General features: G+C 38.0%; 1 protein-coding gene across 1 annotated transcript; it reads left to right on the forward strand.

Annotated features, from left to right (window-relative positions):
* The first annotated feature begins 6,682 nt into the window (after positions 1–6,682).
* Positions 6,683–11,340, forward strand: LOC149010619 (putative beta-D-xylosidase 2). The gene is made up of 4 exons (XM_089162967.1): positions 6,683–7,399; positions 8,590–8,877; positions 9,138–9,307; positions 9,454–11,340. Exons 1-4 carry the CDS (start codon positions 6,980–6,982, stop codon positions 10,922–10,924), a joined length of 2,349 nt encoding a protein of 782 aa, XP_089019093.1. The 5' UTR covers positions 6,683–6,979; the 3' UTR covers positions 10,925–11,340.

The following is an 11,340-nucleotide window of genomic DNA, read 5'->3' on the forward strand; positions in this document are numbered from 1 at the left end:
GATTATCTTTCCAAAAATCAGCTCAAAACCTTGTTTTGATTCTTCTAAATGTGAACCCAATTCTAAAGGTATTTACACGAGTAGAATCCAGATGAACTATAGTCCCCCAGCCATTAGTTTGGCTATGTGAACTGCCTAGTTACAAAAGAGAAGTAAGTGATGACATGAAAGATAGATTCTTATATCTAGTATAGTATAGATCAAATTGAAATTATCAGAAGATCTGACTTTTGGGTGCTATGATGTGAATGGACTGAAATTTTTCTAAATAATTTCATGACCCCAGTGAACAACTAACTGATTGAGATCCACCAGCTTTTGTTCTGGTTAACATCAACCTGCTTTCTTTCGTTCTGGTTAACATCAACCTTTTGATTGACAAACAAATTCATTTAGCGAAGATTTTTAAAGTTTCCTCTAGTGGGAAAGTGAGACGGTGGGGGCCTATTGCCTTGTTGAGGAAGATTCTTAGATTGATTTTGGCTTCGCTTTCAAGCATGGTTCTTGATCTTGAATTGGATCAATGAATTTTCGGTTGCAGATTATCAAATATGAAATTTTGTCATAATTTTTTATTTTGTATCTCACAACCCCACAAGTGCACTTTTTCATTCAATTTCAATAGTAGTTCTTCTCTAAAGCAATGGGATTTGAAAAAGACTTACTCTTGTTTTTTTATTTTTCGAATTAGATCAAATATCAAGAAATTCAACACCAAAAGTTTTAAACATTGGCCTCACTCGAAAACATCACAAAAGAGTGGTAGAGGGAGTGAGCGACTCATATTGGGGTTTGGCCTCTTAACTTTAACCAACTTGAACTTTGACTTCCATAAGCTGCGAGGGGCTTCTATAGCGTTTGAACTCCTTACTTGAATTAACTTATTACATAACGTGAAGAAGTTCAATTACAAATGAATAGTTGATATTGATGCCATACTATTTAATTATAATCAGTTATTAATTCAACACAAAGTGTAATTCAAATGTAAATTGATCATAACCAGACTCAAATCATGTTGCTGTTATGATTCATGACAAGATTTGATAGTCTGTCTTTTTGGGCTGTATTAGAGCTAAATGCAAAATGTAATATTTTTAGATTGAACATGACTTTGATAAAACTTCAAGAGATCCAACTGATAAAAACCCATAAATTTTTTGAAGTATAGTTTCCAATTTAGTATTCTAGAATGAGAACAATTCTTTAACTTATTCGCCATCTTATTTTTTTGGAAATGTTTTTTTATTTTAAGTAGGACGGTTTGACATTTATCCACTCTATGATTGATGGAATCTTGTAATTCAACAACCATATATGATCGATGCTCTCTTTGATGAATCATTAAATCTTTAATTATTTATCTATAAAAGAAATACCATTTGATCAATGACGTTGGCTTTACTCAATAAGCAACGATCCAAGAAGGAAATAATTAAGAGAAAGCATGAACATGGGATTAGTTGGCAGGGAGATTATTCCATGCTGAAAATATCATGAGAATAATTCCCCACAGGAGAAATATGTGGAACAGTTCCCATGCATGGATGTGCTTCTTTGTCTCTTCCTTGGTTACTTATTGATCAACTATATATTATCATATGGGCGCGATGATGATGATGATGAGAATGTCTATCTGTCCATGATAGATAGACATTAATATGTGTTGGGTAGCTCACGTTTCTTCAACCTAATCCAAATTGTCCCATGCAAGTATGCAACTCATCTCTTACTGTAACCTTTGATGGGTCCATCCTCCAACATCCCATGCTCATCCTGCTAGCCTTGTTCTTGCTCTCCTTCTTCTCTATCTCTTTCATCCAAAATGCTAACCTTGTTGATGCTTTCCTTCCTATCACTGTCTTTCTTTTCATCAACTGGCAGATAGCTACCTTTGTTGGTTCATCTCTTTCTCTCTCTCTCTCTGTTTTCTCCACACACTGAGTTCTCCCTATCTCCATCTCTATCGCGTCTGCTTTCACTCACTCTCTCTCACACATGCATTTGTAGATGCGTGTTTTGTTATACTAATTAACGTTGCTGAGTTATCTCTTGAGGAGAAAGACTGGACCAGATCAGTAGAGTGACATGGCCCACCAATGGATCATTTGTATATGTGGGACCATACCCAGTTGCTTTTTCAAGTTTTAACCAATGGGTGAAGGCGTAAACGATTGGATAATCTCAAAACACACATTACATTCATATATATATCTTGAAGAATGAAGAGTTGAAGTGAAGTAATGTAGTGTAGTTTTTGACTTTGCCAATGAGTTGCCGGCTACAAGTATGGCACTACACCAGCAGAAAGTATCTTCTTATCTGGTTATAAATGGAAGTTGGTCAAATCACGAATCTCGTTTGGTTGGGTCGAAAGTAAATCCCCCAGTTCACTCCAAGTCTCCAAGCAGCAGTTGCTGACCCTTGCTGGAACCAATCCAATCCATTAATTGCTAAACTTAATGACAAATCCAACTGATTGGTTGGGTTCGCCTTAGTTATATATGCATGTCTCTGCAAGAAATTAAAGATAATGAGATATTGATGACAAGACTCTTAAGTCTTAAATTGAAGATTTGGGTCCACTCATATTTGGATCAAAAGCTGACACAAAAAGATGGGAATCTTAATATTTTATACAAAAGGGAATAAGGATGAACATGGGACTCCAATCAATGTACATATACAAACAATATATGATCTTGCCTGTTAATCTAATTCCTTCTAAAATTTTTTTAAATCCACACCCTTGTAACTGTAGAAGATGTGGATCAATGCTTTGTTATGAAAAATCTCTTAATCTCATATGATAAGGAATCTTTAAACTTAGAATTTACACCATGGCTTCTCATTATTAAAAAGAAAAGAGGTTAGGAATGCTAGTAGTTGTATAGCCTCTTGTGTCTTATCTTTCTCTTCTATTCTTTGAAGGGTATAGAGAGAGTTATTTCAAAATACGGTAAAGAGAGATTGGCACGTATTATATTCGCTTACCATATATTACTACATATAGTTATGCTAATTTGAGAGTACTTTCTCATTGACTTCTAAGATATTGTTTGTAATTCCATTAAAAGAAGGAAATTAATTACCAAGGCATAAATTGAGAATCAAAAGAAAAGTGAAGAAAATGTGTAATCATGCATGCAAAGGAAAGACAAGAAGACGAGAAAATAGCTGATAAGGAAACTAATAAAAGACAAATGCTCTAAGTAAGGTGAGGCTATGGAGAAATTTGGCTCCTCTCTTTAGCCCATTGAGTGCCTAATGAGTTATATAGTATTCAGTCACGTATAATATTTCAAACAAAGGACGTTCTTTGGATTTATCGACCTAACCTTTGAATTAGAATATTAAAAATGGCTGAATCCTGGAATTAATTCATTTCACTCATTACTGCAACCCCTCCAAGGAAAGAAACCAAACTCGAGAATGGAGTGTGTTAACCTCAAAATAAATAAGTGGAGCACCATGGACTATATAGAATCTGGAATTAAACCTTCTCAAGAAACCCTAATCTTGTGTTATGCATTTTATTTATAACAAAAAACATATGCAACTGAGGGTCGTAAGCTCTTTACTCATAAGAGTCTAATATAATGTAATTCGCATCTTCACCTCTTTGTTTTACACTCCTTTCCTTTCTCCAAATGGCCAAAACATTTAGGTGGGGTTGAATAACATCTTGAGTGTGGGATACTTCATCCACCATTACAAAGAAAAAATAAACTCTGGTTCATTTTGATTTTTGTCCTAATTAGAAGAGTTGTTAAAGTTAAGAATAAGCATAATAATTGTGATTATTTTCTCTCACCAATAAAGGCTTAGTATAGTGTGATTAATTAAAGCTGGTTCGAGCATTTAAGATTGATTGGTTGCGTAGAAGAAACTAAGTAGCAAGTGGTTATTCAATCTTTATCGATGTATCAACACAATATTGATGAAAATCTTTGTGAAGATAGATATAGCTTGTTTTTGTTTTTTAATTTGAATAGTCAAAATAAAGGTTTATTAGGTTGATAGAATTTGTTTTCTTCTTCTTTTAATTTGTAAATAAAGTGGTGTCATGAGATATCAAGCTCTTTACCTAGTTTTCATTGCTAACTAGGATAAATCTTAGGGTTACAACAAGGTTGTGAGGGTACAAGGTTTTCAAAACTCTAACCTTGACCTTGAACAACCCAGAGGCCAAGCATGACCTCAACCTTTTTGTGGGTTAGATAAGATCGGATTGTGCTTGGGACCAGATTCAACTTGTGGTCTAGAGAAAATTTGGATCATTGAATTAACACTTTACTCAACGGTCTAGATTTGCTCTGAACTCCAAAATACATCCGAGCCTTTGACTGCTTAGAGCAGAGCTGCTCCCAAACAAAATCAGGAGACATTTAATTTTGACTTTAACCACAGAACGATAGAACAATCCATAATTTCATATTATTACTTGAATTTACCGAAGAGAATTAATCTTACAGAGTGACAGTGCCATGTCGAGTTAAGACAGGCTTGATTGAATACTCAACACTGATTGGTACTGACCCCTATTCAAGTATTAGAATGTCAAGCCTAGATCTTAGTCGAAACTTAGAATAGACTAGAGAAGGTTCTAATTAGTCATTCTTTCAAACATGTACCTGCAATTGACCCTTTAAACTGACCTGAAAATGAATACATTTTCAAGTATCACCTACCCTAAAGAGTAGAGGATAACCCAATCTTGACTCTTCCCCTCAAAGCTATCATACATTCAGGAAAAGCTCCATCTTAAACGTGTAATAAAGGGAACTGTCAAGAAGTAAAATTATTGAAGGATAAAGGAACCCAATTCCTTACAATATTATCATTGCGTTATGGTGATTATTCTTTCTTTTCTTACATTTTTGTTTGTTCTATGCAAATAAATTTTGATTTTTACTGATCTTTTGATAGTGGGTAGGTGGAGGTTGGAAGATTAATTAATGAACAATCAAGGTATACCATGATTCCTGCATGATAGATTGTCGAATTGTATATATAGCAAGAACTACTTTCTGAAAACTGAAAAGTAATTTCTATTTTCAATGAGAAAAAGATAGATTACATATAATTAGTTAATGGAATAAGGTTTTAATTAATGGGAGTATGGGGGTTAGAGCTAGCTAGGGTTCTTCTCCCTCGGGACTACCAATTAATTGAAGAATTTAGATATCTTAAAGCACATTAGGTAATAGACTGTGAGTGGCCTAACATGGCTCTAAATTAAACGTAAGCATGCCTTGTCTTTTTGTCTTCTATTAAATTGTAAGAGTGAGAAAGGAGCTCTAGGTAATTATCTAAATTGAAATTGGTAAAAATAATTTATAAAAAAAGAAAAAGAAAAAGAGAATAAGGATTAGACCTGTAAACGGATTGGATTCAACTTGGAAATATATACCAATATTCGAATCCGATTAGTAAAACCGTTATCCGAATCCGAATCCAGAAGAAATTTAGAGAAGACATCTGAATTCGAATCCGGAACTTTATCGGATATCCGATAATAATCCAATTGGATAAACTATCCGATTATTGATTAGTGATTGTCTTTTTCTTTTTTTTTGGATTTCCGATTCACAAATTTTCGGTTATCAACTACCAGTTTCCAAATTCGATTATCAGCCATTTTTTAGAGAAAAATGTTTAATGCTTTATTTTAACCGGATAATTTTTCGATTTTCGATTATCTGGTTACCCATTACTGGTTTCTGAATCTGATTATTATCCATTTTTAGACAAAAAAATGTTGAATATTTTACTTTGTCTTGATAAATTATTTATCCGGATATTATCTGATCCAATAAACAATTATCTGAATTTGAATCCGGTTGCTTAACGAATAAATACAAATTTTTTCCGATAAGAAAAATTCTGGATACAGACACCCTTAAGTGAATACACATGCAAATTTGAAAGTAGAGACTATCCATCTACAGGTCTAATAAGGGTATAAATTAATCACCTCTAAAAGGACATTTCGTAGTTGTGAGCAAGAAATTTCTTTGCATGGTTGGTTGTTGTCAAAGTGCATGCATTTCAGTTTTGTTTAAACATAAAATCGCATGGATAAGATCACAAGGAGAAAGAAATGAAAATGGGAGGGACCCCATTTCTTTAATTCATCATAAAAAGATGAGTAACTCAAAACACACTACTTCTCATTAGCAAATGTAAAATCTTCCTTTTATTGTTGCCAATAACCCTATTAATTAGTAGATTTTGAAAGGTTGTCTTATTAGAGAGCTAGAGTTTAGAGAGAGAGAGAGAGAGAAATCAACCCTAAAGCCTCCTACACAAGTGAAGGGGGGGAGAGACATTTTTACTAATTTAGAACAAATTAATCCATCTTTGTCTTCATTGCTTGCTCTTCTCTTCACCCGTGGAGAGAGAGATGCAAATGCAAATGTTAACCTCCCGTGAATGGTGAAAATAAGTGGTTCAGTGAAGAATCTTATTGAATGCGACGCATCTCTTCTTTTCCTTTGCTTCTCATGGCCCGTGGACCGTGTGGCCCACATAAAAGCCCGAGGGTAATTCAGTAATTTTGGAGTATAAATGAATATGTGAATTGTTCCTTCGCCGCCCATTCTCATCCATCTTTTTCCAAAATCCCGTAAGCGTGAAGTAGCAAAATCGTCCACTCCCGTATAATACTCTCTGCTTAGCTCTCTCTCTCTCTCTCCTATTTCTCACCCTGCAACGGTCAATGTATGTTTAGCAGTTAATTCTCCGTAAATGTCAATGTCTGTTCAATAACAATAAGATCGAACGACGTGGAGATCTAATCACCAAAGCAGATCTCTTCCATTCAATCCTGATTCTCTATCTCTTAGTCTCTGTCTCTGTCTCTGTCTCTGTGAGCCTCTCTCTATATATATTCGCATTAACAAACCGCAAAATCAAACCCAACTTCAATTCTATCTTCCATTAATTACTACTCTTCTTCTTTCTATCTGGCTCGCTAATGGGTTTCTTCTTCTCTCCTTTCTTCTTTAAGTTGTTCGTTCTTCTCATACTCAGTTTTTCTCCAGAGATACGCAGGGGAGGAGAAGCACGGCGGCTTCCCTTTGCCTGTGATCCGAGGAATGCAAACACGAGGGGGTTACCCTTCTGTGCTGCGTCCCTGCCGATACCAAACAGGGTGGGAGACCTCATCGGACGGCTGACATTGCAGGAGAAAATTCGTCTTCTCGTTAACAATGCTGCTGCAGTGCCCAGGCTTGGAATCAGTGGTTACGAGTGGTGGTCGGAGGCGCTTCACGGGGTCTCCAACACGGGTCCCGGCGTTAAATTTGGTGGCCAATTCCCTGGAGCCACTAGCTTCCCTCAAGTCATCACCACCGCTGCTTCCTTCAATTCTTCCTTATGGGAACTAATCGGACGGGTGAGTGAGATTCCTCTTTCTCTTTCTCTTTCTCTTTCTTCCCTTCCTTCTTTATCCAATTAGTTACTAAACTGTGGTGCTGCTTCTCTTTCCACCCATGGGGGTGCTTTCGTAAACTACGTTGAGAGCATTGTTTATTTGTTTTCCTCTCGGCTACGACCAATGGCCAATCGGCTAATTGCTTCTCTAATACGACCCGATACAGATATATACCGATATGTCCATGTTCTCAGTGGGAAACCGGAAATGGAAGAGCTTTGAGAAAGTAGAGAGTAAAGTTGAAGTGTAACATACAAAGTAAATAAAGTGTAAAAACTTTGGGTGGGGAGGCTTGGAAGCGTGACGTTCATGAGATTCGTTTGGTTGGTCCATAGAGTGTGATCCTTTCTGGGTAATCAGTTATTACGGGTTATGGGTTGGTGGACCATCCGCTTAAGATTGGCCCGAATCCGCCTGTACTTTCACCATTATATATCTGTATTATTCATTAGAAGCATTAAGTGCATATTCTGATGATGTCCTTTTACCCAAATGCCCTTTTTGGGTCTTGGCAACACATATATATACCATATAGGGTGTAATTTGGCATCTCTATGCCCATCCCTCATTTATGGTCAAAATTAAGCTGAAATATGCTTGATTGAAAAAAGCCAGATCAAGAGACATGGAGGGCAAACAACATGAGTTCACAACAAACATGGGTTGGTTGAACACCTTATCAAACACGAAACAATTGAAAACGACCGACCCACATGCCAGAAAATCAACCAAACAGTTAGCGTTCCTAGAATGAAAGTTAATGCGACCTGCCTAAAGTTGGATACACTCATTTGGATACACTCATACAAGAAATAAAATCTCTCGTAACAAACGCCGACATAACCAATCTAAAGAGACATCATGACTCACCAGTGCCCATCCCTCATTTATTTGCAAGAAATTACTTTGATGTTTCTTTTTACCTAAGATACTATTTCATCTCACATCATTGGTGTGTTGAGTGTGTCATGACTCCATTTGTATGTTTGAAGGAAATAATTTATTTTTAGACAATAATAATAATAATAATAATACTTATAATAAAGAAAGAATCCCTTAATTGGTGAAATACTCATAACCCATGTTGATATCATGTCATTTTTTACTACTCTATCAAAGTTATGGTCTATCTCTAATCGGATGTGATGCAGGTGGTGTCAGATGAAGCAAGAGCTATGTACAATGGAGGGGCTGCGGGTCTTACATATTGGAGTCCGAATGTGAACATATTTAGGGACCCGAGGTGGGGTCGAGGACAAGAGACTCCTGGTGAAGATCCTATTTTGGCTTCTAGATATGCATCTAGCTATGTTAGAGGACTCCAACAACCCCATGGAAAAGATGGCAACAGGTTAAAGGTTGCAGCATGCTGCAAGCACTACACAGCCTATGATCTTGATAACTGGAATGGTGTTGATCGTTTCCACTTCAATGCAAAGGTACTTACTTTTGCCGACGATATAGTAATAAATAATCCTTATGTTTAACATTCAAAACCTTAATGGAGGAGAAAGACCATCCTTGTTTGGTTCCACAATTCTCACGCCTAGACATATAACGTGCCTGGATTACTTTAAAATAACCGTCTTCTTATTTGGTGTGAAAGACATGAAAATAGCGACATACGCGTGGAGATATTTGAGAAGATTTAAAAATAAGTAATTTGAAAAATATAATGGACCACTTTTCTATTTGGCAGGTTAGCAAGCAAGATTTGGAGGATACGTACGATGTGCCCTTCCGGGCATGTGTGGTGGATGGAAAGGTGGCGAGTGTGATGTGCTCTTACAATCAAGTTAACGGAAAACCTACTTGCGCCGACACCAACCTCCTTCGCAACACCATTCGTGGTGAATGGCGCCTTAACGGGTATGTGCTCTTTTTTCATAGCTTATTGGGCCAATAACCAAACAAGGCCCAATTCCCATGGGTTCTCCAAATTTATCCATAGAGTTAGCAAAGCAAGCCCATTTTAATCTTGGTCTCATGCATGCATGAATGATGAATGAATGCAGGTACATCGTTTCGGATTGTGATTCGGTTGGGGTTTTCTACGATACACAACATTACACTGCAACACCTGAAGATGCGGCTGCGGTCGCCATTAAAGCAGGTCTAGATTTGGATTGTGGACCTTTCCTTGCAATACACACAGAGCAAGCTGTGAAGTTGGGGAAGCTGAGTGAGTTGGATGTTAATGCTGCCTTGGCTAACACTCTAACAGTGCAGATGAGGTTGGGCATGTACGATGGAGAGCCATCAGCACAAGCATTTGGCCACTTAGGCCCACATATTGTCTGCACCCCAGCCCATCAAGAGCTGGCCCTAGAGGCAGCTCGACAGGGCATTGTTCTCTTGAAGAACCGTGGAACATCTTTGCCTCTCTCAACTCGTCGCCACCGTACAATTGCCGTAATCGGACCCAATTCTGATGTCACGGTCACGATGATAGGGAATTATGCTGGTGTACCGTGTGGATACACAACTCCATTGCAGGGGATCGGGAGATACGCCAAGACCGTCCATCAGCAAGGTTGTAGCAATGTGGCGTGCGCCGCCGCCGGAGACCATGAATTCAATGAGGCAATAATCGCTGCTCGTCGAGCAGATGCGACGGTGCTGGTGATGGGTTTGGATCAGACAATAGAGGCTGAATTCAAGGATAGAGGTGGGCTACTCTTGCCAGGACGCCAACAAGAGCTCATTTCTAGGGTGGCTTTGAATGCTAGGGGTCCTGCTATACTGGTCTTGATGAGCGGTGGACCTATAGACGTAACATTTGCTCAGAATGATCCTCATGTCTCTGCTATTCTCTGGGTGGGTTACCCTGGCCAGGCTGGAGGAACAGCCATTGCAGATGTGTTGTTTGGCACAACTAACCCAGGAGGAAAGCTACCCATGACTTGGTATCCGCAATCCTACGTGGCTAATCTGCCTATGACGGACATGGCCATGCGGGCCAACCCTGCAAGAGGTTACCCAGGTAGGACCTACAGGTTCTACAAGGGCCCAGTTGTATACCCATTTGGGTATGGATTGAGTTACACCAAATTTGTTCACACCATTGCCAATGCCCCCTCAGTAGTCTCAGTTCCGGTCAGCGGTGGATATTCTCATCGGAACACCACTTTCTCAAGAGACTTAGTAAAGATCTCACACACCAAATGTGATAGGCTTGTTGTTGGGTTCCATGTGGACGTAAAGAACAAAGGCTCCATGGATGGAACTCATACCTTACTTGTTTTCTCAACATCTTCGGCCGGAGACTGGGCACCACAAAAACATCTAGTGGCATTTGAGAAGGTACATGTTCCAGCAGGTTCTCAACAACGAGTTGGGATCAACCTACATGTTTGCAAGCATCTCAGTATTGTGGACAAGAATGGAATTCGAAGAATTCCCATGGGTGAACATAAACTTCATATCGGTGATGTTAAGCATTCCTTCTCTCTCCTAGCTTTGCATCCTGGGGAGATCAAAACATAGTAAACAAACTCTGGAAGAAGGACGAGTATCCAATCTGCCTTTCCCCATAATGGCAGTTGTGTCTCGTGCTCTTTTTTCCACCCAAAGGAAAACCCCAAACTAAGAAAACTTATTTGTTTATAAGCAAACATGTATATGTGGAGATGGAGAGATTCACATTTATGAAAATTATGAGAAAATAACATGATACTAGGAAGAAAAAGAATAACGGAAATGATTTAGGGGATACATCACGTCTAGATTAATTATAAATTAAGTCAAATTAGAAAGGATAAATCCTTTGATATACATTAGCGAGTAGCTAGAGTTGGTAAGCCATTGTGCTTTTCAAATGTAAGAGTGTGTTGTGTGGATTGTAGAAAATAAATGAATGTGCAAAGGTATTGCTTTATTTTTTTGTTCTGCTGAAATAAATT

Source organism: Hakea prostrata, chromosome 7, assembly GCF_041222555.1.
Source record: "Hakea prostrata isolate BN-2017 chromosome 7, UWA_Hpros_2, whole genome shotgun sequence".
Lineage (NCBI taxonomy): Eukaryota > Viridiplantae > Streptophyta > Magnoliopsida > Proteales > Proteaceae > Hakea > Hakea prostrata.